General features: G+C 43.6%; 1 protein-coding gene across 3 annotated transcripts; it reads right to left on the reverse strand.

The window, feature by feature from the left end:
* Nucleotides 1–605: 605 nt before the first annotated feature.
* Nucleotides 606–27,049, reverse strand: ZNF180 (zinc finger protein 180). Of its 3 annotated transcripts, none has more exons than XM_032177163.2 (5): nt 26,803–27,049; nt 23,844–23,937; nt 10,456–10,530; nt 5,453–5,579; nt 606–4,312 (listed from the first exon to the last, which is right to left on the reverse strand). In XM_032177163.2, the coding sequence occupies exons 1-5, from the start codon at nt 26,961–26,963 to the stop codon at nt 2,568–2,570; spliced, it is 2,202 nt and encodes a 733-aa protein (XP_032033054.1). In that variant the 5' UTR covers nt 26,964–27,049; the 3' UTR covers nt 606–2,567. The 3 variants fall into 3 exon arrangements, with proteins under 3 accessions (XP_032033054.1, XP_032033056.1, XP_058284875.1); XM_032177165.2 differs by having other exon boundaries at nt 26,726–27,049; XM_058428892.1 differs by lacking the exon at nt 10,456–10,530 and having other exon boundaries at nt 26,803–27,046.
* Between the last annotated feature and the right edge of the window lie 381 nt (nt 27,050–27,430).

A 27,430-nucleotide genomic window follows, 5' to 3' on the forward strand; every position in this document is an offset into this window, starting at 1 on the left:
TTGCAGAAAACTGAGGATGCTTGGAGAATAGCTGGGAGACACAGATGAGGCCTTAAGGAATGGTGGTATAGAGGTGACAGAGATAAGGGAGGAGCACAGTGAGGTCTATGAGTTTCTGGGTGACTCCTGTGTGTTAGGGGCTTACCCAAGGAGAAATCTGGGGATGGCTGGAGAGGAGCTGGGAGACACAGGAAAGTCCCTGAGGGTTGCAGGTGAAGAGATGGGAGACATGATAGAAGAGGGCCCTGAGATTTGTGTCTATAGGTGATACTTGGGTTTGGGGAGCTGAATGTTGCAGTAAGCTGGGGATTATGAGAGACAATCTGGGAGACACAGGAGAGTACCTGAGGGCCTGGAGTAAAGAGTTGGGAGACATGGGGCCAGAGCCATGTGAGGTCCCTGAGTTTCTGGTTGTTACATGGGTGTCAGGGCCTGACTGTTACAGAAATCTAGGGATGATTGGAGAGTAATTGGGAGACATGAGACTCCCTGAGGGCTGGTGGTGATGAGATGGGAGACATAGGGGAGCATCCCGTGAGGTCTATGAGTGTCTCTGTAATTCCTGGGTGTGGCAGGCAGGCTGTCACTGAATATGAAGAATGTTCATGGCTTATATATTTTTTATTTTTACTTTAATTTCTAGGTCTCATCATGGCTCATATATAACACTCAAAACATCATTAAACCATCTAATCTAATATTCAACCATATCATTTCTTTCTTTACACGACTTGTGAGATAAGTAAGATATCAGTTAAAATTTTCATTTCAGCATTTGTTTTTCTCATATCCCCTTTGTGCTTCTTAAAGATGGGTAAAATAAGACAGACAGACTTGGAACTTTGTTCAACTGTCTTAGGAAAAGACCATTGCATGGGCACAGTCTTTCAACCCTACTGGGCCATGTAAGACTAGGCCTGGAGCCTGGAATACATCCTTCCCAAGAAGATACTTAACCTCTTTCAGACTCATTGAGGGTTCTTCAAAGTGTGGGTCAGTGGTCCCCAAGGGACGCCTGCAGCTTTCAGTATTTCACACTCCATGAAAACATCAGCAACTGTTTTCCCACACATGACACTGCCAGGTGTGCAACAATCTCTGGATTAATCCTCACAGAGATGGCTCCACTTAGGGCCATCTCATAGGGATAGAATTTTGCTAAGGATAACCCCATCAGTTACCCTTTAAGTTTTCTTTCCTTTCCCAAGATCAACCTCTATTATCTGGTCTCTCAGTTCAACTTTCAGCTTACTGCCTTTCTGGGATCAGAGGCTTCAATATATGGTAATCCACAGGATTCAAATTCATGATTCAAGGGAAAGGTAAGAAAGACAAGTTAATCAAATCTTAAATATCAAAGAGTAACTAAAACTCATGAAAGCATTCTTGCAAGCATAATTTAGATGGTCAGCACTGAGCCAGGGAAGCACCCTTCTATTCAGAGGACTCTGACATCAGGGAACATATCCCAGAGGAAAGAGACAATACTATATGAGAGGAAGAACGAAAACATGAAAATAGAGTTCATTAATATAGCTTTGCCTAAACGAAAATAAGCCCACTTGCCCTCTATACTTCCCACGCATTCTCAGTTCTTCATATGAAACCATTTCTGGCCAAAATTTCTAGTTACCTATTTCCAGGAATCTATTTTATTTTCAATGAGGAACGTTCCTAGGAATCTATGTCCTAAGTAGTAATCTGCTCATGCTATTCGAAACATAAACCTCATTATCCTGAGGGATCTTTGCTATTTGGTTGCTTAGTCTTTCCTAAATAGTCAAAGAAGGAAATCTTTGTATTTCGTTTTTGTTTTTGAATAATTTTTACTCATTATATAATTTATCATAGCATAACAGCATACATTCCAAAAATGAAGGCCCAACATAAACTGAGAAATTGAATAGATACATCCATAATCCCTTTCTATTCTAATCCATACACAAATATTTTATCAGAATGGTTATAGAAGTGAATATTACTTCTATATTCTTTTCCCATATTTTTCACTATATATCATAGACACTTTCCTAAAATTTACAAAATCTTCACATGTAACAACAGCCAGTACTGTAAGGAACAGATTACAAGCTATCTAATTGGAAGATCATGTAGTAAAATGATGCACTAAAATATGGTTTTCCAGCCTACGTTCTAAACACTACAGCAGCCTTTCAATTTTCTCAATAAGCCCACTAGTGTTAGCATTCCATTTACTCTTTATTGAAAAAGAGGTCTGACACACTGGCAGTTGGCTTTGGCATATGATATTCTCTGATTCAGGTCTGAGTGCTTTCTGCAAGGAAAAGTGCCAGTATTTATTATTTTCATAGGAATATGTCCTAAGAATCTTAATGTTGTATATGGAATTGCTAGGTTGAGAAGTCATTCATAGATTTTCCCCCTTTTTTTTCCAGAACAAATTTCAGACACATAATTAACAGAGGACTGGAAGTTTTCCTGCATATATTGTTTTTATAGTAGTTCTTCCCACTACATGTACTACCTTAAAATACATTTTTTAAAAGAATGAAATAAAAAGGAATAAATCCCAGGGGATTTACAAACTAGTTACATTCATAGAGTTTCTCTTCAGTATGAGTTGCCTGATGCCTAATAAGTTTATAGCTATTAATGAAAGCTTTTCCACACTGAATACATGTAAAGGGTTTCTCTCCAGTATGAGTTCTTTGATGCACAATAAGTCGAGCACTCAAACTAAATGTTTTTCCACACTGATTACATTCAAACGGTTTCTCTCCAGTATGAGTTCTCTGATGTTGGGTAAGGCATGAACTCTGTCTGAAGGACTTCCCACATTGACTGCATTCATAGGGCTTTTCTCCAGTATGAGTTCTCTGATGTACAACAAGAACATAACTCTGGCTGAAGGATTTCCCACACTGATTACATTCATACGGTTTTTCCCCAGTGTGAATTCTCTGATGCATAACAAGGTGAGAACTGCGGTTAAAAGATTTTCCACATTCGCTACATTCATACGGTTTCTCTCCAGTGTGAGTTCTTTGATGTGCGACAAGCTGAGAGCTCCAGCTGAAGGATTTCCCACACTGATTACATTCAAAGGGTTTTTCTCCTGTGTGAGTTCTCTGATGAGCAACAAGTTTATAACTTTGACTAAAGGACTTCCCACACTGATTGCATTCATAGGGTTTTTCTCCAGTATGAATTCTTTGATGTGCAATAAGTTTATAGCTCTGGATAAATGATTTCCCACATTGATTACATTCATAGGGCTTCTCTCCGGTATGTGTTCTTTGATGTGCAATAAGTTTATAGCTCTGCCTGAATGATTTTCCACATTGATTGCATTCATAAGGTTTCTCTCCAGTATGAGTTCTTTGATGCACAACAAGGACATAACTCTGGCTGAAGGATTTCCCACATTGATTACACCTGTAAGGCTTCTCTCCAGTATGAGTTCTCTGATGAGAAACAAGGTGCGAGCTCCGGCTGAAGGATTTTCCACATTCACTACATTCATAAGGTTTCTCCCCTGTATGAGTTCTCTGATGTGCAACAAGATGAGAGCTCCAGCTGAAGGATTTCCCACACTGATTACATTCAAAAGGTTTCTCTTCAGAATTATTTCTCGTGTTTTGAGTAAGGGAGGAACTCTGAGAGGTTTTACTACATTTATATTGACTCTCTTCAAAAGGAATTCTCTGTTGTTCATTATAGGATATGTTGGGGTTCAAAACTTGCCCATATTCTTTAAAATCAAAGGTTTTTCCTCCTCCATGGGTTTTCTCATGTATATGTAGGGGTGTACCATGGCAAAAAGACTGAATACTGTCACTAAATCCATAGGATTTATCTTTTGTTTGAGTTCTTGTAAACTGAATAAGGTGAATGCTCTGAGGGGGTTTTCCACATTCATTATTTTCATATAGTGTCTCATTCTCATTAATCTTCTGATGACTGTTTACAGCAGAATTAAGATGCCATTTTTTAGCATGTGATACACGTTTATGAAAATGGTTTCTTATGGGTATAATTGGGGATGAAAATAGACTGGAATTCAGACCACTCTTCTCCCCAGGTTCATCACTTTTGCAGATTCTCTCATGAATAACCGTTTTCCTTTGAGTGAATGCCACTTCCTGCAAAAGTATCTCTTGTTTTTCCTGTTGCTTCTCCAACTGGTCTTTATAATCACCAACTTCTCCACATGAAGATAACCAAGGATCATCCCTTGTAAACCTTTCTATCTTCACTCCATTAGCTGGTTCTTCATCAAAAATCCTCTGCTTTGAAGTTGAATCTTTTTTTCCAACTGCAGTTGCCAAGTCTGAAAGAAAGCAATATAAGACATCTTAGCCAAAAAATATAAGAGCCGGAAAAATGGAATAAAGCTAACAAGAAAGTATGAAAAACATATATGGATTTGTTTTCAAATACTGACCGATAACCTAGGTTGGAAAAGCAAAAGGGTGAGATAAAGCATTAAGTACAGAACTAGCACAGTCCAATATTACAACAGAGCATTAAAATGGAACTACTGTAATCTTGGTTTAATCTTAGCCTGAATAAATAAGACTCTGGATGTCAAATACCTGCATATTCCAAAATAAGATCATCTACATAGAACCTACAGAATTGCAACCCAATTTTGCAATATGTAAAGAATAGAGAGTCTTTTCCACTCTTTAGTGCTACACAGGTATTCACTAAGAGATTAGTGTCTACATATCTAGGAATTTCTGAAGGCACAAAACTTGCTAAATACTGTACTCTGTGTCAGTTAGACATGAGGAAACTACGTTTGTGAACAAAAGAAAAGGAATGAGGCATTATTATCCAGTTCCCTAAATACCTTAGGAGCTAATAGAGCCCCACGAATTTCTGTGATTCCAACTGAGACAGACTAGAAGTGTGCTCCTAGTAGCCTGGGTGGCTACTAAGTCAAGCAATAGACAGTATATATGGAAAAAGTGGTCATATATACAGTCCACCAGGAGGTGGGAAATGAAGAAAAATGTGGCATCTTCTATGGGGACTTTTTCAAATGAACCTTCTACACCTGTAATGACCCCTATGTGTCTGGTTCTCACTTGAACACATGTATTGGAAAATTCTTTTTATATTCTTTCCCTTGCTCCAACTAGGAGATTGTATCTGGTTCAAAAAGCTGATAAGGAAAGATATAGGAATTTGAGTGTCCAAAGCTGGGGACAAAAGAAAATTACTGCAGAATCTGGTCCCAGCCTTTGGTCTTTAGGAACATGAAGACTGAAAATCTCAAGCCCAAGAATCTGCACTGTTTCTACTCTACAAACTAAAATTAATCTTCACTGGGGAATAAAGAGCACAAACACAATCTATATGCAGCCAAAATCATTCTGGCTGCTGAATTTCACAGTTCTTAATCAATCGGAATGTGAAATCATTTCAGTAGATGGATCTACATTAAAAAGAAGTGTATTCTTACCCCAGGAGACTAGGTCCCTGTCGTTCTCCAGGATCACATCTCTGTCCAGGGTCCTCTGAGCAGGGTTCCAAGTACCCTGTTCCTCCTGTGTGAAGTCCACAGTCACAATCTTGAAGTTCACTCCTTCCTAAAAAAGGACACACATTCCTGCTCAGCTGGGCATCATTTCCTTCCAAAGTTCATGGAGGAGGAAAAGTCTGACAGATGGAAAAAGGAAAATCTGGTGACCTGGGAGTTGTCCTGAAATTGTCAGTGCCCAAAAGATTCCAGTCAAGATGTACAGGTGCCCTCTGGGTGAGCTCTTTGGGTTTTGGATGCTAGACCTGTTTTTACAACTCCAAAGAAGAACACCAGATAAGGACTGATATAAACTATTTTATCTTGTCTGCCTTAAAAAGGGTGCTTATTCTGACTTTTGCACTGGTGAATATAGAATTCCCACTTAGGAATTCCCTCCAAATTCCCAAGAAACTAATGAAACAGGGGTGGTTGATTTTTTTTCTGTCAAAGGCCAGACAGTAAATATTTTACACTTTGCCAGCCATACACTCTCTATCACACTACTCAACTCTGCTGCTATAGCAAGAAATTAGCCACAGAAAATATATAAACAAATGAGTGTGGCTACATTGCAATAGATCTTTATTTACAAAAACAGCCACAGGCTGTACTTTGCTAATGCATGAGACAGAAAATGAAATGTGGACCTCAATGAAAAGCAGTATGTATAGGTGAAGAACACTGGATGTAGAAGATAAAAAGACGGCTTTTTCACCTATAAAGGGCATATATCTCCTTAAGAAATACATCTAATCTGACAATCTATCCTTTTTTTTTCTTTTGAGACAGGGCCTCACTCTGTTGCCCAGGCTGGAGTACAGTGGCACAATCATGGCCCACTGCAGCCTCCATCTTCTGGGCTCAAGTGATCCTCCCACCTAGTCTCCCAAGTAGCTGGGACTACAGGTGTGCATCACCGTGCCTGGCTAATTTTTAAAATTTTGTAGAGACAGGCCCTCATTATATTGCTTAGGCTGGTCTCAGACTCCTGTATTGAAGAAATCTTCCCATCTCAGACTCCCACAGTGCTGGAATTACAGGGATGAGCCACCACACCGGACCCAATTGTCTTTTAGTGGTGAGTTTACTCCATTTCTATTTATTAGGCCTAATAATACCTAAATCATTGGGTTGAATGAATAATTACGATGATCTATGAAAAGCCACTAGCAGAGTTTACTGACGAAACAACAAAGGCCAGCAATTACAGGCTGAGTATCCCATAGACAAAACACTTTGGACTGGAAGAATTTTGGATTTCAGATTTTGAAATATTTGCATTTACATGATGAGATGCCTTGAAGATGGGATCCAAGTCTAAACACAAATTCATTTATGTTTCATATACACCTGAAACATATAGCCTAATGGTGATTTTATGCAATTTAAAAAAAAATTTTGTGTATGAAACAGTTTTGACTGTTTTGACTGTGACTGGTCACATGAGGTCAAGTGTAGAATTTTCTACTTGTGGCATTATGTTGGGGCTCCAAAACCTTCAAATTTTGGACAATTTCAGATTTTTGGATTAGGTGTGCTTAGCCTGTACTGTTATGATTAGTAGGTCTCAGGATACTGAAAGATTAACTGAGAGCCAAAGTGACCTTTATTCTGAACACTCAGTCTTCAAATAACAGTTCTGTTTCTATCCATATCCAGCTGCATAGCAGAGCCTTTTAGGAGACATTCACTGTTATTACTGCCATATAAATGGGGTCTCTTGGGCTGCCTCCTCTAAGCAGGAAAGGGCCTGTGCTTAAGATAACTGGGCAGGAATTTTAATCCAAAAAAGAAGTGCTAAAGGTGATCTGTCCTTACCCAGGCACAGCAAAGACAAGGGGAAGTCAAATGCCTCTTGCCACTAAAGGCTCTTTAAATAGACCAGGCATTCTTGAGCTGCAGTTCATGAATAGGGTACAGGGTCCTGAATGCCATGAAAACACATGCAAAATACTGCTGTATATGCCTCTAAGTTTGAGCCTAAAAATTTCACTGAAACCTCAAATGTTTTCATGATTAGCCCAACACGAAATTCAAAAAATAACTTGCCAACTGCCACCTATATTTAACATTAATCTTTAAGGTATTGTCTTTCAATCTGTAATGCATGCTTCTTTTTAATAAACACTCTTCCTTTCTGTTTAATATAGGTCTCTTTAGTATAAAGCTTGTTCACCTGTCAAACAGATAATACTAAACTAGATTAGCACCCCCACTCCACTCCCAACTATATAGTCTCAAAGTTCCATTATTTGCATAATGGTCATCTCTGTCACTAGGCCATGATCCATGAAGGCAGGGACAAAGTATTTACAGTTTGCAAATGTAACTCCAATGCTTAGCATAGTGTTTATATATAGTAGATATTACATTTATATTTAACAAATTATTTCAGTAAGTGAATGTACAGTATCAATAAACATTCTAAGATATCAAAATAACCCTCACCCAAATTGATTTAAGTCATCTCCCCTCACCTGAATCTCACAAGCTGTACCACATACCCATTTGAAAAGGCCCCTCAATGTGTAGATACTAGCTTTTCTGGACTTCTATTCCACTTATTCTATTCTTCTCACTTCTGCCAAATTCCTCATGCCTGAAAACTCCTTCCCAAAATCTTCAACTGCCCTTGAAACTCATCTTTTGTAACAATAAAATAGGACAGGTGTGGTGACTCATGCCTATAATCCCAGCACTTTGGGAGACCAAGGTGGATGGATCATTTCAGCCCAGGAGTTCAAGACCAGCCTGGGCAACATGGTGAAACCCTGTCTCTACTAAAAACACAAAAAGTTAGCCAGGCGTGCTGGTGCATGCCTATAGTCCCAGCTACTCAGAGGCTGAGGTTTGGAGAATCACCTGAGCCTGGGAAGTCAAGGCTGCAGTGAGCCGTGATCACACCACTGCACTCCAGCCTGGATGACTGGAGTGAGACCCTGTCTCAAAATAATAATAATAATAAAATACTGCAGTTCCAATATCCCTCACCAAACATTCCCTATACATCCCTGTGTTAATAGAGACTTATACTTCCTGCTGACAACTTCCCTCCTCCTCAGTCCTCCGAGGCTAAGAAGGCTCATACTCTCCCATCCTAGATCTCAGCATCAAAGAAGGAGTGCATGTCCTCCCAGTTACTCTGAAACTCATGCCATTTACCTCACTTCTTGGAGCTCTGTCCTACCCACCTCCTGAACACCACCCCCACTCCCATTCACTGAAGATTCATACTTGGGATTTATCCTCTAATAAAAAACTTGTACTGTCTTGTCTCATATTGTCTATAGCAACGACTTGTATAGTCAGCTGATGAGAATATAAAAATAACTGGCTTTAATGAAGCACTTATGAGCTTGCATGAAGCACCACCATGGTGTCAGGCATTGTGCTAACATGTCACATGGATTATTCATTTAATTCTCACAGGGCTCCTGTGAGAAAACACTATTAGCAGTACTATTTTTTTCTTATGAAGACCAAGGGAGCCAGAGAAATTAAGACATATGCCTAAGGTTAGTAGTAGAGGGATACAACCTCAAGCTTGCACATTGATGACTGTGTTCTCAGTCATCAATTCATATGGCTAACCCAAGTCTCATATCCTGAAGCTGCTCTTCATCAGCTCACTCTTCGGGGGACACCCCAGACCTTGAAATTGTCATAAAACACTCCACCTTTTGACTCACAAATACAAAACTGCCCACGTTTCACTACAATGTCAGATTGCTCCACTGTACTGGCTCAATTTTCTCCCTTTACTCTTGTTCCTTGAAAGTTCAGGGCCATTATGCTACTGAAATGTCTACAATTACCACTACCAGCTTATATTATTTTTCATTTCTACTTAGTGGGCTCTTTATCCCTTCTGTATTAATTACTCAATTTAAGGTCCATGGATCATTCTTTTCAATCTTTCTACTTGACATATTTTTTAATTCTCTTTCAAGTATTCCCTTGACCTTTGGAGAGTCCACTCCATAGGAAGTGGACCTGGCAAATTACAAAAACTAAATGAATTTGAATGTCAATCTGCTATCTGTGGAAAGTGGGCTACAAATTGCCACTGCAGGGAAAAATCCACAAAAGCAGCAGGATAGAGTATTATAAATTAATGGCCACTATCTCTGAATGAACCTTTCAGATTGACCAGCAATCCTATTACATTTACTGGAGCAGCCTGTTTCCTCTCATAATCCAAAATTGCTATTTTAAGCCTTCTCTACCCTTGTGATAGATCATGCTCATCTGATTTTTCACAGTGAAAAATCAACCTTTCAAATAATTCCCTCAACCTCACTGTTCCTATATAAATCCTTCTCCTCTGAATTAATTTCTCTGGTGCTAACCAAGGACTCTGCTTTATAGTTTCTCTCTTGTCACCTGATGAATAACTTTTTTTCCTCTACTAACTCCTTCCTATAATCATTTAAACTACATTGAATCTTTTAAATCCCTTTAAAAAAAACCCTCAATCTCAAGAGTCCTTGAAGTTTTCACTTTCTTCTACCTTTCACACAATAACCAAACTTCTTGAAAAAGTTGTCCACTCTTATCTCCATTTCCTCACTTTCTTTTTTTTTGAAATGGAGTCTCGCTCTGTCGCCCAGGCTGGAGTGCAGTGGCGCAAACACAGCTCACTGCAAGCTCCACCTCCCAGGTTCACACCATTCTCCTGCCTCAGCCTCCTGAGTAGCTGGGACTATAGGCACCCGCCACCATGCCTGGCTAATTTTTTTTGTATTTTTTTAGTAGAGACAGGGTTTCACCATGTTAGCCAGGATGGTCTCGATCTCCTCACCTCATGATCCACCTGCCTCAGCCTCCCAAAGTGCTGGGATTACAGGCATGAGCCACCACGCCCAGCCTATTTCCTCACTTTCTACTCACTTCCCAGCCACGCACATTTCTTAGTGTAAAGACAGAGGCCTTGCCCAACCTACCTTAGATGGGATGGTCAGAGACCCAGTGTCTTCTCCCTCAACTTTGATGATAATCTCTTGAGGAAGGAAAGAATCCTGAAATGGCAAAACAGATGAGAAAAAGGAAAATAATCAGGGAGCTAAGTGGCAGCTCAAATCTCCTCCTGTCAGTAGGCTAAGATTTGACATACCACCTGTTTTAATGCATCCCTCCTAACATACTTCTCCTCTTTTCTCCCAGTAGTAAGCTCAGCTAACCATGTGGAGAGAGAGAGGAGATACCTGGAGGAGCACCAAGGCCCACAGAGACCTGGGCCTTGTGGGTCTTCTGGGCCAGCCCAGTTGCAGCTAAATGCAGCTGACTGAGTGATCCAAGACACTAAGGAGCACTAAGACACTAAGAACTGTCCAGTGGGACCTGCCAAAATTCCTGGGTCACAAAATTATAAGCAAATAAAATGGAATACAGCATGACCTGTGGGCAGCAAGCCACCCAAGTGCCAAGGCAAGAGACTGAGGACACGAGCTGTTCCAGTATAATAAAATATAAAACAAGAATAGTTATACCAGATATAGATCTTAGATATGATTATATATGAATATCATTAATCATTAGTTTATAGCAATTACTCTTTATTCCAATATTATAATAATCCTCACTCTATAATCATAACATAGGAAAAACCAGGCCATACAGAGATAGGAGCTGAGGGGACATAGTGAGGTGTGACCAGAAGACAGGAGTGTGAGCCTTCTGTTATGCCCAGACAGGGCCACCAGAGGGCTCCTTGGTTTAGCGGTAACGCCAGCGTCTGGGAAGACGCCCATTGCCAGGCGGACTGTGGTCTAGCGGTAGCGTAAGTGTCAAGGAAAAACACCCACTACTAGTCTCCCTTTCCCTGGGGGAGTTTAGAGAAGACTCTACTCCACCTTTTGTGGAGGGCCTGACATTAGTCAGGCTCGCCTGCAGTTATCCGGAGGCCTAACTGTCTCCCTGTGATGCTGTGCTTCAGTGGTCATGCTCCTAGTCTGCCTTCATGTTCCATCCTGTACACCTGGCTCTGCCTTCTATTAGATAGCAGTAGCAAATTAGTGAAAGAGCTAAAAGTCTCTAATAATGGTGTAAGTTGTTTCTCTCTTTGTCTCCTCTCTCTCTCTCTGCCTCAGCTGCCAGGCACGGAAGGGCCCCCTGTCCAGTGGACAGGTGACCCATGTGGCCTTACCTATCATTGGAGATGACTCACTCTCCTTATCCTGCCCCTTTGTCTTGTATCCAATAAATATCAGTGCAGCCTGGCATTTGGGGCCACTACCAGTCTCCATGACTTGGTGGTAGTGGTCCCCCACGCCCAGCTGCCTTTTCTTTTATCTCTTTGTCTTGTGTCTTTATTTCTACACTCTCTCATCTCCACACACGGGGAGAGACCCACCGACCCTGTGGAGCTGGTCCCTACAATGACCAATGCCAGCATCATAAAGAAAAAGATCAACAGATGAATTTCATAAGATGTTTAGCAGGCCGGGTGTGGTGGCTCACACCTGTAATCCCAACACTTTGGAAGGCTGAGGCAGGGAGTTCACTTGAGGTCAGGAGTTTGAGACCAGCCTGGCCAACATGGTGAAACCCGTCTCTACTAAATATACAAAAACTAGCCGGGCATGGTGATGCACACTTGCAGTCCCAGCTACTTGGTAGGCTGAGGCAGGAGAATCACTTGAATACAGGAGGCAGAGGTTGCAGTGAGCCAAGATCATGCCACTGTACTCCGGCCTAGGCAACAGAGCAAGACTCCATCTCAAAAAAAAAAAAAAAAGTTTAGCAAAAGGTGCCACATGATCAATAAGAATCTATACTACTAAGACTTCTTCCAAATCAGTAAAAGGTAGCCTCAACAGAAAAACAAAGAAAAATGCACATGCAACTATGAAAAAACTGCTGTGAATATACAAACAGATGCTCACCTCTTTACGTCAAAATCAAACATCTATTTCTTTTTTTTTTATTATACTTTAGGTTTTAGGGTACATGTGCACAATGTGCAGGTTTGTTACATATGTATCCATGTGCCATGTTGGTGTGCTGCACCCATTAACTCGTCATTTAGCATTAGGTATATCTCCTAATGCTGTCCCTCCCCCACCCCACAACAGTCCCCGGAGTGTGATGTTCCCCTTCCTGTGTCCATGAGTTCTCATCGTTCAATTCCCACCTATGAGTGAGAACATGCAGTGTTTGGTTTTTTGTCCTTGCGATAGTTTACTGAGAATGATATTTTCCAGTTTCATCCATGTCCCTACAAAGGACATGAACTCATCATTTTTTATGGCTGCATAGTATTCCATGGTGTATATGTGCCACATTTTCTTAATCCAGTCTATCGTTGTTGGACATTTGGTTTGGTTCCAAGTCTTTGCTATTGTGAATAGTGCCACAATAAACATATGTATGCATGTGTCTTTATAGCAGCATGATTTATAGTCCTTTGGGTATATACCCAGTAATGGGATGGCTGGGTCAAATGGTATTTCTAGTTCTAGATCCCTGAGGAATCACCACACTGACTTCCACAATGGTTGAATTTACAGTCCCACCAACAGTGTAAAAGTGTTCCTATTTCTCCACATCCTCTCCAGCACCTGTTGTTTCCTGACTTTTTAATGATGGCCATTCTAACTGGTGTGAGATGGTATCTCACTGTGGTTTTGATTTGCATTTCTCTGATGGCCAGTGATGATGAGCATTTTTTCATGTGTTTTTTGGCTGCATAAATGTCTTCTTTTGAGAAGTGTCTGTTCATGTCCTTTGCCCACTTTTTGATGGGGTTGTTTGTTTTTTTCTTGTAAATTTGTTTGAGTTCATTGTAGATTCTGGATATTAGCCCTTTGTCAGATGAGTAGGTTGCAAAAATTTTCTCCCATTCTGTAGGTTGCCTGTTCACTCTGATGGTAGTTTCTTTTGCTGTGCAGAAGCTCTTTAGTTTAATGAGATCCCATTTGTCAATTTTGGCTTTTGTTGCCATTGCTTTTGGTGTTTTAGACATGAAGTCCTTGCCCACGCCTATGTCCTGAATGGTATTGCCTAGGTTTTCTTGTAGGATTTTAATGGTTTTAGGTCTAACATTTAAGTCTTTAATCCATCTTGAATTAATTTTTGTATAAGGTGTAAGGAAGGGATCCAGTTTCAGCTTTCTACATATGGCTAGCCAGTTTTCCCAGCACCATTTATGAAATAGGGAATCCTTATCTGTAGATATTAGAGACCATAAGTTCACATGGATACCTCCAATTACAATTCAACAACACATTTTATTCTATCTAGCTTTTCTCCTTTCTTTATGTATACTTTCTTTCTCTGACTCCCATTTTCCTCTTTATATTTACTTATTTGCTCCAGCCCTGTGCATAACCAACATCCTGACCATATCGGGTGTTTTTGTGACAGTCACAGTCATTAGTCTGTTGCTAATGACTCCAGCTCTGGCAGCCCACTGGCCAAGAGCTTCATATATTCTTAGAAGAAATATAAATTGATACAACCCTCCTGTATTGGCTATATATTAAATATCTGTATTTACAAATAATGCTTTATTTTTAAATCCTTAAAGATTCACAAGAAGTAGCAAAAATAGAGCCACACTCAGCTTTCCCTGGTAATATCATATATAACCACAGTACATTGTCAAAACCAGGACACTGAAATTTTGCTACAATATTATTAATTCATGTACAGAGTTTATTCCATTTTTATGTACATTCTTTTATTTTTGTTTTTTTAAAGGCAATATTTTTGAAAGTGTAATGTAACATCCATTAAGTCTACTTGTAAGCACTTATCCTTAGGAAATAACATAAAGTACATCAGGATGCATGTACAAGAAATCTCATTAGCAAGTTACATTATCATAGCAAGATGGGAAGGGAGATTAAATGTCCACTAGGAAGTGCCTGGTTAAATAAATTATGCTTTATTCAGATGACTGAATACTATTTAGCAGCCAAGAGAAGAAGAAATAAATTTGCATGTGCTGATACATATAAATAATAGAAAGATGTCTATAATATATTGCTGAGTGAAAAAATTAAGAACATTATACAGAAGATGAATAAATTTCTATAAAATATAAATATGCACGGAAAAATCTGGAAAGGTGTTCTCAAAAGCGTTAAAAGGAGTTATTCTTTGAAGGGGTAGAACTGAGGAGCAGGTTCACTGTCTCTCTTTTAATGCTGCATCCATGTTTTTCAAAAGCACTTATTTTAATTAAATATTTGGAAACCAGGAAAGGCGCTTCTCTCTTTAAAAATCACCTTGAAACAACACAATCCTTTGTAGTGTCCTCAGGTTTTTTCCTACAGGATATAATAATTCAGTCTGTTAAATGACAGCCCATTCAAGGATACTTTGCTCCTCCTCAAATCAAACATTGAAAAGCAACTACTGCTAATTTTTGATAACTCATTTCTTCAGAAGCCATTGGATCAAAAACTAAAAGAAAATAAAAGTGGCCAGGTGTAGCAGCTCACACCTGTAATCACAGTGCTTTGGGAGGCTGAGGTGGGAGGATCACTTGAGCCCAGGAGTTCGAGACCAGCCTCTGCAACACAGTGAGGCTCCCCTGTCTATACAAAATATATAAAATAGGCTGGGCATGGTGGCTCACACCTGTAATTCTAGCACTTTGGGAGGCCAAGGTGGGCAGATTGCCTGAGTTCAGGAGTTCGAGACCAGCCTGGTCAACATGGCAAAACCCCATCTCTACTAAAAATACAAAAAAAAAAACAAATTAGCTAGGTATGGTATACCTGTAGTCCCAGCTACTTGGGAGGCTAAGGCATAAGAATCATCTGAACTCAGGAGTCAGAGTTTGCAGTGAGCTGAGACCATGCCACTTCACTCCAGCCTGGGTGACAGAGTGAGACTCCATCTCAAAAAATAATAAATAAATAAATAAATAAGCCAGGCATGGTGGTACGTGCCTACAGTCCCAGCTACTTGGGAGGCAAAGGTGGGAGGATCACTTGATGCTGAGAGGCCAAGGTATAAGTATGTCAATTTTTTCTCCTTATCTATCTGAAAATATTTTACTATTACAGTAGGAACAGTTATTAAAAATGGGTAGCATTAATGTATTTAAAGGTAGGAAAGGATTCTCCAAACCTGAAAATACCACTGTATATTTACTGGGTAGGTTGTGAGGTTCACAATAAGTATCAAAGAGCCAGAGCTGCTGCAATGTAAAGAAGGCCCAATGTGAATGCCAAGAAGTTGTGTTGCTTGCATTACTACCACACATACTACAACAGTTACACTACCCTTTTATTTTTTGTAGAAGACAGGGTCTTGTCATGTTGCCCAGACTGGTCTCAAACTGCTGGTCTCAGCACCTTGACAGTTTTGTCAGGAAGTCACCCTATATGGTCTAAAAAGGAGAGGAACCCTCAGTTCTGGGAATTGCCCACCCCATTCCTGGAAAACTCATGAATAATCCACCCCTTGTTTAGCAGAAAATCAAGAAATAACCATAAAAATGGGCAACCAGAAGCCCCTGGGGCTGCTCTGCCTATGGAGTAGCCATTCCTTATTCCTTTACTTCTTTGTGTGTTTGTTTTTGTTTTTGTTTTGAGACAGAGTCTCGCGCTGTCCCCAGGCTAGAGTGCAGTGGCGCGATCTCAGCTCACTGCAACCTCCGCCTCCTAGGTTCAAGTGACTCTCCTGCCTCAGCCTCCTGAGTAGCTGGGACTACAGGCGCACATCACCACGCCCAGCTAATTTTTGTATTTTTAGTAGAAATGGGGTTTCACCATGTTGGCCAGGATGGTCTTGATCTCTTGACCTTGTGATCTGCCCACCTTGGCCTCCCAAAGTGCTGGGATTACAGGCGTGAGCCACCATGCCCAGCCTACTTTTTAAAATAAACTTGCCTGAAAGAAAAGAAAGAAGAGAAAAGAAGAGAAGAGAACAAGAAAGAAAGAGAGAGAGGGAAAGAGAGAAAGAAAGAAAGAGGAAAAGAAAAGAAAGAAAGAGAGAGAGAAAGACAGGAAAGAAAGAGGGAAAAGAAAGAAAGAAAAAAGAAAAGAAAGAAAGAAAAGAAAAGAAAGAAAGAGGAAAGAAAGAGGGAAAAGAAAGAAAGAAAAAAGAAAAGAAAGAGAAAGAAAGAAAGAAAGACAGGAAAGAAAGAGGGAAGGGAAGGGAAAGAAAGAGGGAAGGGAAGGGAAAGAAAGGGTAGGAAAGGGAAGGGAAAAAGGAAAGAAATAGGAGAAGGAAGGAAGGGAGGGAGGAAGGAAGGAAGGAAGGAAGGAAGGGAGGGAGGGAGGAAGGAAGGAAGGAAGGACAGAAAAAGAGAAAAGAAAAGACAATACAAAAAAAACTACTGGTCTTAAGCGATCCTCTCGCCTCACCCTCCCAAAGTGGGATTACAGGCGTGAGCCACCACAACTGGCCTAAACTGCCTTGAAATTGCTGCATAAACATTACAAAATAGCCCAAAATACCAGAAAACAAAAATAAAACTCACAATGCCAAAAAATAGCCACAACCAAACTACAGATGGTACAAGGGAGCCACAAGTTTTGACCCCAAACTGTTAATAGATTCAATCTTATCTGGCCTGAAAGAAAAATTCCATTCCTGATACACAGCCATGACAAACACATCTTTTCTTAAAAAATGCCTGGGAAATGAGAAAAGTTACTCAAGAAAGGAAAACTCGTAAACACTAACCTGTATTTTAAGTTATTACAGACTCCTTCAGCTAATATCACACTCTGTCAGTTAATTTTTTTTTAAAGAAAAAGCTAATATCAGTTAAGAAATAATACCAAGAAATGGACAACTTCATGTTTTTCTCAGCAGGTACTTGGCAGAAACAAAATTCCAAAATGTTACTATCTGCCATAACTGCTGAAACTATTTTATTTGGAGAATATGGTTGCACCTCCTCTTGAATGAAAACTGTTCTTAGCACCTTTTTGTTTAAAAGTTTCCACAAGAAAACAAAAGAAAGCTCCTCTTTCCTCAAGGTAGACTCTGGATGAAATGTCCTTCCTTGCCCTGACCCCAGCAGTCAACTCTATCACTTTACCCTGCTTTCATATCTTCACATCACATATATTCTTCTACCTTTGGCTTTTTATTTAACTCTTCCACTAGAGTGAGTTTCATAAGAGCTGAGATCTTGTCTGTCCTGTTTACCGTGGCTCCACCGTGCTTAGGTCACTACTGACACATAGTAGGCTCTTCATAAATGTATGCTGACTATAAACAGCCACTAGGAGAAGGGACATGGAATGTGCTACCTGTAACTTTGCATTTGTCCCTGGGGTTCCTAGAGGCACTAAAGCAAAGCTGAGCTCAAGCCCCTCCCTTGGTTAGAGGAAACCTTTGTTAGGTGCCTTTTCTTCGCAGAAAATTCAAAGCGTCAGTATCCAGAACCTGCTCCCAACTTACTCTTACAAACTAAATGCTCAGAAACAAGCTTGCAACAAATGCATGTGAGCCCGTGCATGCATGCACACCCACACACCCTGACTTCTTCCCTAGGTCCTACTCACTTTGGATTACTGACCATTTTAGGACTATCTCCTGAATTTACATCTTAGCTTCCTCAGTTTCCTTCAGATAATGTCAATGTAATCTATCATTTGCCTAGTATTTTTAGTAATACATAGAGTACTTCAACACAGAATTTCCATCTCACAAAATCATCTAAACTTTTTTTTTTTTTTTTTAAGAGCTAGGGTCTCATTTTGTTGCCTAAGCTGGAGTGCAGTGGCACCATCATAGCCTACTATAGTCTTGAACTCCTGGGCTCAAGCTATCCTACTGCCTCAGCCTCCCAAGAAGCTGGGACTACAGAGGCACGCCACCACAGCTGGCTAATTTTTTTGTTTTTATTTTTTGTAGAGGTGGGAGTCTCACTATGTTGCTCAGGCTGGTCTTGAACTCCTGGCCTCAAGTGATCCTCCCATGCTGGCCCCCCAAAGTGCTGGGATTACAGGTGTGAGCCACTTTACCTGGCCTCAACTTTTTTTTGAAGAAAAGAGTAATATGTCTATTTCACCAGTGCAGAAATTAACGGTAATAAGGTTTAGTAAGCTCATTTAAGTCCACTGATGGCCTGACACAAACTCTTCTGCTTTCCATTGTCTTACCAAAGTCTGTCTAATCACCCAAGGCCCAGATCAAATGCCACCTCCTCCGTGAAGCATTCCCAGATAGCAGAAAGCTTCAACTCTTCTTCTCTCAGGACTTCTTAGCTTTGCTGGCCCTTTACTATAACAGTAAAATTATTCTCTTCATATTACTACTATTTCTATGTACCTCTCCCCTGGGTCCTGGGTTCTATATTAGAAAGCACTGTATATTTTTTATCTTTGTATTCTCAGTATTGAGGAGGAGCACAATAAAAGTTCTCTGCATTTGACAAGGCTAGAGACACGTGCAGAGTTTGGGACATAGGAATAGAATTAAAAACCTTTACTCTACTTTCTGTATGCTCTGGAGCATCTTTAAATTACCCTCTTGTTCAACAGTCACCTCTCTAGGTCATAAAGGAGAATTTCCCTTTTTCTTTGCAGACTTTACAAAACGGGAACAGGAATTAGACTGTTGACTTGCACAGAGAAAAGGGTTGTGGGCAGGAGATAATAACTGTTCCTTCTGTAACACAGGTGGGACCCCATGGGACCCAAAGCAGGGGGAAAAAGACAAGCAGAGCTATCACAGAGTGACCTGTCCACTTCATAGTGAGACAGTGGTCAAATCAGACCTGGGGCTAGGGCTATTTGCTCACCTATAAATAGAGATGACCAAATATTCCTTTCCCAATCTGAGGCATTCTTGGGGCAATAAAATGAAGTTTCTAATCAAATCACAGAAGTATTACTGGACTCAATTCTCAGAGCTTTGCTTTGGGGGTCTACTGGCAGGAAACCCTCTATATCTGTGAGGACATTTAGAAAACACAGGCGTCACACAGGCAGACTTCTTGGTGTGTTTCCATCTCTTCCTGCCCTGGGAGCTGGAAGGTGGAGCTCACATTTCAGCTCAAGGGATATGGCGTCCACAGGGCCCATGTGGGAGGCCCTGAGGTTTCTTAATCACCAAATCTAGAAGGCATAAAACCAATCTTCACAAACTACGGCACTGGAAAGAAGGTTCCCTTCCCTGATTTTCTCAGAAATCATCCGACAAGAGGATCCCTTTAGTCCTCATGCACAAGAAAATTCCCTCTCTGGCCCCACCTTATCATCCATGAATAATTCTCACTGTCCTGAAATATACAGAATAGACCATCCACATAGGGCCACCAACAACCCGCACAACTTCGAATGTTGAGAATGATAGTGGATGGGTGAGATTCTACCACCTACTTGGCAGCAGTTTTGGTCTCAGTCCCTGAAGGCAGGTAGGGTTCAGAGTTGGCTCAAGGCCTTCGCTGGATCAGCTGCTACTTCCCTGTGTATGAGCCACTAAAATCTCTAAGGTGATGCCCCAATACCCAGATGGTTTCTTCCTAGATCGGCTCACTGGACTCATGGCCTTCGTTCAAAGCAAAGACTTTGGCTCCCTTGATTTTTCTCTCCCTTCCAGGGTTCTAATATCCTTCAGGTCCAAATCAAGTACTTGTTCATCTTCTGATAATAATTAAAATTAACTAGAGGACATTCAGAGTTGAGAAACGTGGTAGCCAGACTCTGAGATGGCGCCCAAAGACCCTTACTACCTAGTATTCATGCCTTTGTGTAGTCCTTGCCCAATGGTACCAAGGTGGGTCTGTGTGACCAACACAATATGGAAGAAGTGATGGTGTGTCACTTCTGAAATCAGATGATAAAAGACATTGTGGCTTCATCTTGACTGTGTGCGGCTAAGTGCTCTTGCTCTCTCTCTCTCTCTCTCACTGGGATCATCTGCTCTGGCAGAAACCCACTGCTATGCTGTGAAGAGCCCTGGAAAGAGGCCTCTCTGGTGTACAGCACCTCTTGCCAACAGCCATCTGAGTGAGTTTGCAACAATATCCTCCCACCTGGTCAAGCCTTCAGAAGTCAGCAGCCCAGACAACAACTTGCCTGCAACCTCCTCAGGGACCCTGAGCACCAGAAACAACCAGCTAAGCTGACCTGGATTCCTGACCCTCAGAAATTGTGTGACAAAATAAACACTGGCTATTTTAAGATGCAAAATTTTGGGGTATGTAATAACAGATAACTAATACAACAAAGAGGACGTTTTTGCTTTCCCTGTGTAGCCTTGGAAAGTATAAGAAGCGCATTTCTGGTTTGTGAGAACTAAGTCGTGCAGGGCAGTGCTGTCTGCCTCATCTTTCCCCACAGTGCTTTGCACAGGGCCTTACACTGGTTAGGCAGTCAATAAATATGTGACCAAAGTCATATAATGAACAGACTTCTAATTCAGCTCACAAAAAAGAAAATGGTAAAAGGACCATTAAGAGTCCCAGCAAACACCTAGTGCCTCGCTTAAATTAGAACACCAATGGCCACATCAAAACACGTTCTACCAGCCAGGCACTGCGGCTCGCCCTGTAATCCCGGCACTTTGGGAGGCCAAGGTGGGAGGATGGCGTGATCCCAGGAGTTCGAGACCAGCCTGAGCAACACAGTGAGACCCTGTCTCTACAAAAAAAATAAGAAAATTAGCTGGGCATGGTGGTGTGCACCTGTAGTCCCAAATACTCAGGAGGTTGAGGTGGGAGGATCACTTGAGCGCAGAAATTCCAGGCTGCAGTGATCTATGCTGGTGTGCCATGTACTCCAGACTGGGTGACAGAGTGAGACCCTGTCTCTTAAAAAACAACAACAAAATAACAAAAACCCACACATTTTACCTGTAGTTTTGATTAAGATATAAATGTAAACTTATATTTGCTTAACTCTTTCTAAAACAATTGCACATGTATCCATGGAATCCCATACAAAACATTTATATCAATGCTATTTGTAACAGCAAAAAAATTTAACACTAAAGAGCCATTAACAATAAACCCATAAAACCTGTAACATATTTAGAAGGTGAAATGTGGGCACTAGGTATGTGTAGTGGTATTAAGATGTCACTGCTCCCAGCCCTCCATGGACAGACAGGGAATCTGTGTGCACACATACCCACACAGATACAGGCACATATCTCTATATATTTCTAGATTAATGTGTACTGAAAACCATGAGCCCAAAATAAAACCTCCAGTTCCCACTGCACACCAGAGTCCACTCAAATGTTCTTTCTTGCCATATCTGTACCTCCCTGAGTTGATGGCAAGGTGCCTGGCTCCAGTCCCTTATTACATACACTTACTTATGATTTAGCCCCCGTAGGTAGTTCCTCTCCCATTTCCACAATGACGCCCTCTCCCTATGGATGCTCTGCCCTGGGCTCTGCCAAGGGGACCTCCTCACCCTGCTTAGGCTTTGACTCCCCAGGCTAGGCTGCCCCATCTCTCAGACTCACTCCTCTGCCACTTGGACTCGGACAGCCCACGTCAGGCCACCCCACTGTGTCCGTACCCTCCACATGCTGCTGGGCTCTGACACCCCTGCAGGCTACCCTCATGCATGATGCCCTCAACATGCTCATGCTGTCATGCCACACCAGGCTGCACCTGACCCCCAACAGAGGTGCACATCTCACCCCACTCTGGCTCCAACACCCCATCTACCATGGACACCTACTCACTGCACTTGGGCTCCAACTGCCCCCAGTGAAGCACCCCCTCTCTGGATGCCTTGCTCACCTGCTCTGACCCCGTCACCCCACACCAGATCTCCATATATGGACACTGGCCTCACTCACTTGGGCTCTGACACCCACACTGGGCTGCCCCACGTGCACAAGCGACTTCTTCATTCCACTCGGGCTCTGACTATGCTGGGATGTCATCCTGTGCAGATGCACTCCTCGCCCTGCTTGGTCACTGACACCCTGCACATGGACACTCTCTTCACAGCAGGCAGCCCCGACAACTGTAGGTGCCCACTAGCACTGCCCCACCTCATGGCTTCAGGGCTGACTTGTTCAGGAAGAGAAAGGAGAAGCTCTAATTTAACAGTTTTAAGAAATTAAGAGTTTTCAAAGAATATTTGCGGTAGGAAATGTTCTAAATTGTTAACTTCTTTTTTAGAGACTGAGTCTCACTCTGTTGTCCAGGCTGGAGTGCAGTGACACAATCATAGCTTACTACATCCTAGGCCTCCTGGGCTCAGGCGATCCTCCCACCTCACCCACCCAAGTATCTGGGACTATAGGTGGGCACCACTATCCTGGCTAATTTTTAAAAATTTTTATAGAGACAGGGTCTCACTATGTTGCCCAGGCTGGTCCTGTACTCCCGGCCTCAAGCAATCCTCCCACCTCAGCCTCCAAAAGGGATTATAGGTGTGAACCACTGTGCTTGGCGAATTGTTAATATTTTTACCTTAAAGTGCCCTGTACAAAAATATGAAAACACAAGCCAGGTGTGGTAGCTTATATCTGTAATCCTAGCACTTTGGGAGGTTGAGGTGGGAGGATGGCTTGAAGCCAGGAGTTCGAGACCAGCCTGGAAAACATAGTGAGATATCGTTTCTACAAAAAATTTTTAAAATACACACAAAAAAAATATTAGCCAGGCTTGGTGGTGCCCACCTGTAGTCCCAGCTATTCAGGAGGCTGAAGCAGGAGGATGGCTTGAGCCCAGGAGTTTGAGGCTGCAGTGAGCTAGGATCGTGTCATTGCACTCCAACCTGGACGAGAGAGCAAGACCCTGCCTCAAAAAAAAAAAAAAAAAAAAAGAAGAAAGAAAAGAAAAAGAAAATACAGATAAATAAATGATAAAACAAAGTCACTTATAAAGTAACTACAGATGTTTGTTAACTGATTTCTATATTTACAGTCTTCTAACATATTTTCTATATACCCAAAAACTGTATCCCTTTTTAAAAGGTGATGATTTCTAAGTGCGATTTACTTAACATAGGTAATAAATAAGTTTTTCTGTCATTAAATTTGCATTATCATATCAGTTTCAATGGCTACAGTGTATTCTATTTCATGGTCTTATCATAATTCATTCAGCTATCCTCTTGCATCGCACATTTAGTATATTTCCAATTGTTCATTCTCAAAAAAAGCTGTGAATTGCTGGCCAAAACGGAATCAGTATTTTAAGGGCTTTTGATTCAGGATGCCAAATTCCTTCCAGAAAGAGTTATCTGGGCTAAAAAGGTGAGGCAACTAGCAGGGAGATTCATAAAATATATAGTAAGTGTTAGAAGCCTGATGGCCATGAGGGCCCCAAACCCCCTAAAAGGCTGCAAAGAGAGTCAGGGAGGAGCCACAGCCTCCCAAGCCCAGAGGGTCAGGCTGCAGACAGACCCAAGCTCTGGGTCTCTCTGGGAAAGGTGGCTCCACTCACCTGTGCACAGGCCTTCGGGGGCTCTGGGGGCTTCTCATCCTGCTCTTCCATGCTCTCCTCCAGGCACAGCAGGGTGCTGAGGTCCTGAGCTGCACTGAGAGAAGCCCCAAGTACAGCATGAAGACGCAGGTCTGCTGGAACTGCTGGGCCGCCACCCCCATTAGCCCCTGCTCCCAGGATGCAGGATGCATTCCCATAGCAAATGCACTTCTGGAGGTTCCTGCCAGCTTCCTGCCCAAATACCTGTGTATGTACTGAGAGTCCCTCAGTCCCTCTCCCAGGCCAAGTTTCTGCAGCTCCAACCTGGTTCCTCCACTATCTTGGGCCCATGGACTATCTACCTGCAAGCCCAGCTTATGCCCAACATGGCCTTCTGCCCACCACCAAAGTCTGCCGCACCAGTCCATCCCTCTCCTATTCCACTGGGCCCTGGGATCCCCACAAATACCAGGCATATCGAGGACCCCCTGGTGTTCACCCCATCCTACCCCTACCAACCTCAATCTACAGCCCCAAACCAGCACTTCTTCCTAGGGCCAGAATCACACTCACTGCCTAACTGCATGAAGCTGGTGACACAGCTCCACTGCTCCCAGGAACTGATTCAACAACTAAGACTGATCCTACCCTTCCATCAGCCAGGCCTGTCCCTCCAGCAACCCAGCGCAGAGGGCCACCTACTTCCTGCTCAAGTAGCCAAGCACATATGCACAGAGCTCAGCTGTACCCACATCCTGTTCCCTCCACACTTCTGGGGTCCACTGGCTCCTACTTGAACAGCGCCAGCCAGATTCCCACCCTAACACCTTCCTAGGCCCTGAATTTGTAGCTCTAATCCAGTCCCTCCACCAACTTGGGTTTACTCAGGCCTGAAACTACAACAAGGCCCGCACAGGACTGGGGGCCTCCAACAGACAACAGCACAAGCCAGACAAAAGCAGCCCTACCTAGGTTCTAAATACATGTCTCAGAAGCTCAGGTGCCTCTGTACCAACTAGGTGTTTTGGGATCCAAGGCTAGAGCGGCCCCTGGCAAATCCTACCCTAGGCACCCCACTCCCTGCACCCCATCTCTCCTACTTACTCTCTCCCCTGCTCCCACCATATTCTCACGCAGCATAGTGTAGGTTCACAATGCAGCTGTTTCCTGAAATTGCACCCAAACTGTTTCCTCCACCTTACTCCACAGCCCCCTGCTTGAGGCACACCTGCCCAGATTCTGACCAAACATCTTTCAGGGCACCTGTGGCTCAGGAAATCCTGTCTCTCCACCAACCTGGGCACCATCAGGCTGTGATCAGGGTTCCAATCACACAAAGGCCCCAGCACCCTCTGTCTAAAACTCATCTCCGGCCTCCTGTTTCCCAACCAAACACCGGTGTGTGCATAAGAGGTGCCTGACACAGTCCCGCCCCCGTGCAACTGCTCCCTCCACACACCTGGGCATCCTCAGGCAGAACCAGGGTCCTAGGACTGCCCATGCCCAAATGCCAGCACATGTGCAGAGTGCTGCTGGAGCGGCCCCGTGCCTCCTAAGACCAGATCCCAACTGGAGCCCCCAGGCCTCTATTCCACAGCCACTGCACATGGGCCACCCACCTAGGCTCCCTCCTCCTACGGACACAGCCACAGAGCAAGTTCGTGCTCACAATCTGCATCCAGGACCTGGCTCCTCTGCCAGTCTGGGGGCACACCCTGCTCCTGAGACAAGAATCTACATCCCTCACCCTGTGTCTCAACCTGCCCGGTACATCTCAGGCACCCACAGCCTCTGTGTGGATTCTGGGGTTAACTGCCCCACTATTTGCCTGCAGCCAGGACACTACAACAACTAAACAGTAGCTTGAGCATACAGCTCCACAATCAGCCCCAGGACCTGGGCACTCGCCAGCGTGGCGGTTCTCAAGCCCATGATACAGCAGCTCAATGGGAACTCGGCCCTTTGGCCTTCTCTTGCCCAAACATGAGGGCCTGGGTGTCGTGCAGTTAGCTCTTCCCAGGACTAAATCTGCAGCACAGACTCTGTCCCTCTACTAACCTGCACATTCTCACGCCTGCAAATAGCGTACCCAAGTAAAGGTCTCAGCAACACCTGCTTCATAACGATGCTGGCAACATACTGCTTCCTCCCCAGCTACCAATTTGATGGCAGCTGTTGCAGCTCTGTCCTTCCTGGACTCAAATTCTGTATCTCCAACCCGGAGTCTCTGCCCATCTTGAATGCCCTAGAGCTCTACACTATCCTACATAGGTCCCTACTATCAGTTCAAGTTTCTGTTTTCCATTCAGACACCCCCAGGACCTGTTTCTAGGCCCTGATACCCTCCTTCAGCCTGGGAGTTTGCTGCCCATGGGTGATTCCCACCAAGGGTTCACTAGCAACACTGCCTCTTCTGGGACAAGAATCTACAACTCCAATCTGGTCTCTCCACCAACCACAGCGTCCCCAGACCTTGGAGAAGCGCGTAGTCTGCTCCAGGAGCCCAGAGCCACCTGCTCGGAATCTCACCTACAATCTTTTGCTTCCTACCCAAATACCTGATGAAGAGCAAAGGGACAGTGGCACAGCCCCTCTTCTCCAGAAACCACAATCTGCAATGGAGCACTCCATCAAACCGGCCATCCTCAGGCCTCCACTAAATAAGCCTGGCATTGGAGGAGGGGAGTTCTCAAGATGTCCCCTTACATCAATGCATGTGCCCTGTGTTCCAGCAACCTGGGCATCCTCAGGCCCCAGACAAGAGCACCACCTGACCAAGCACCCGCGCATGCACGCAGAGGACAGTCGCGAAATATACAGCTGTACCAGTAACTCCATCAACCCCGATGACCCGAGGCTAAAGCGCCACCCGCACAGATACCAGGTCTCCCCACTACACTCACCACCGCTTCCAGCTTCCCGCGTAGACCCTGCGCATGCGCGCTTCGGACACCAAGCACTGCCCCACGCCCCTACCAACCTGGGCGTCCGCTGGCCCGCAGCCCAGGCTGGGCCTGTTACCGCCTCAGTGCCTGGCACGGCTCTGCGGCAGGACGAACTCGGGTTAAGCAACCCACTGCCCGATTCTGCAACACGGCCGACTCGGGTTAAGCTAGTTCGGTCCCCTCTCCTAGTCAGCATTCGCAAGGCTGCTGGGGGTTAACTCTAAAGGGCCGAGCTGCTCGGAGACAGCAAGCGTTCGCGCGCGGGACAATGGCTGCGCTTGTGGCCGAACCCGGAAGTGCACTTGGGCTCGGAGAGCCAGAACTACAATTCCCAGAAGGCTCCGCGGCGCGGGCGGTGAGTGGGCAGGGTTCCGGCTCCTCCGAGGAAGCGGGGCGGAGGATCCGGCAGAAGCTAAGTGGGCGTTCGGTCCGGGGCCTGGCGGGGCGCCGCACCTGTGCATGTGCAGGTCTAGGGGAAGCACTGAGACCAGCCGCGGGACCGGGAGACCAAGGCCGTGCAGCGACGCGTGGGGAGTCGCTCTGGCGTGACGTCAGAGTCCAACAGAAATGGCGGGGACCCTTCCTGGGTGCCCGCTGCCTGTCAGACGCTGCGCGCGACCCCTTGTCTCCTCTAGTCCTGGGGGAAACCTGTGAGACAGTTGC

This window comes from Hylobates moloch, unplaced genomic scaffold (genome assembly GCF_009828535.3).
Source record: "Hylobates moloch isolate HMO894 unplaced genomic scaffold, HMol_V3 SCAFFOLD_15, whole genome shotgun sequence".
NCBI lineage: Eukaryota > Metazoa > Chordata > Mammalia > Primates > Hylobatidae > Hylobates > Hylobates moloch.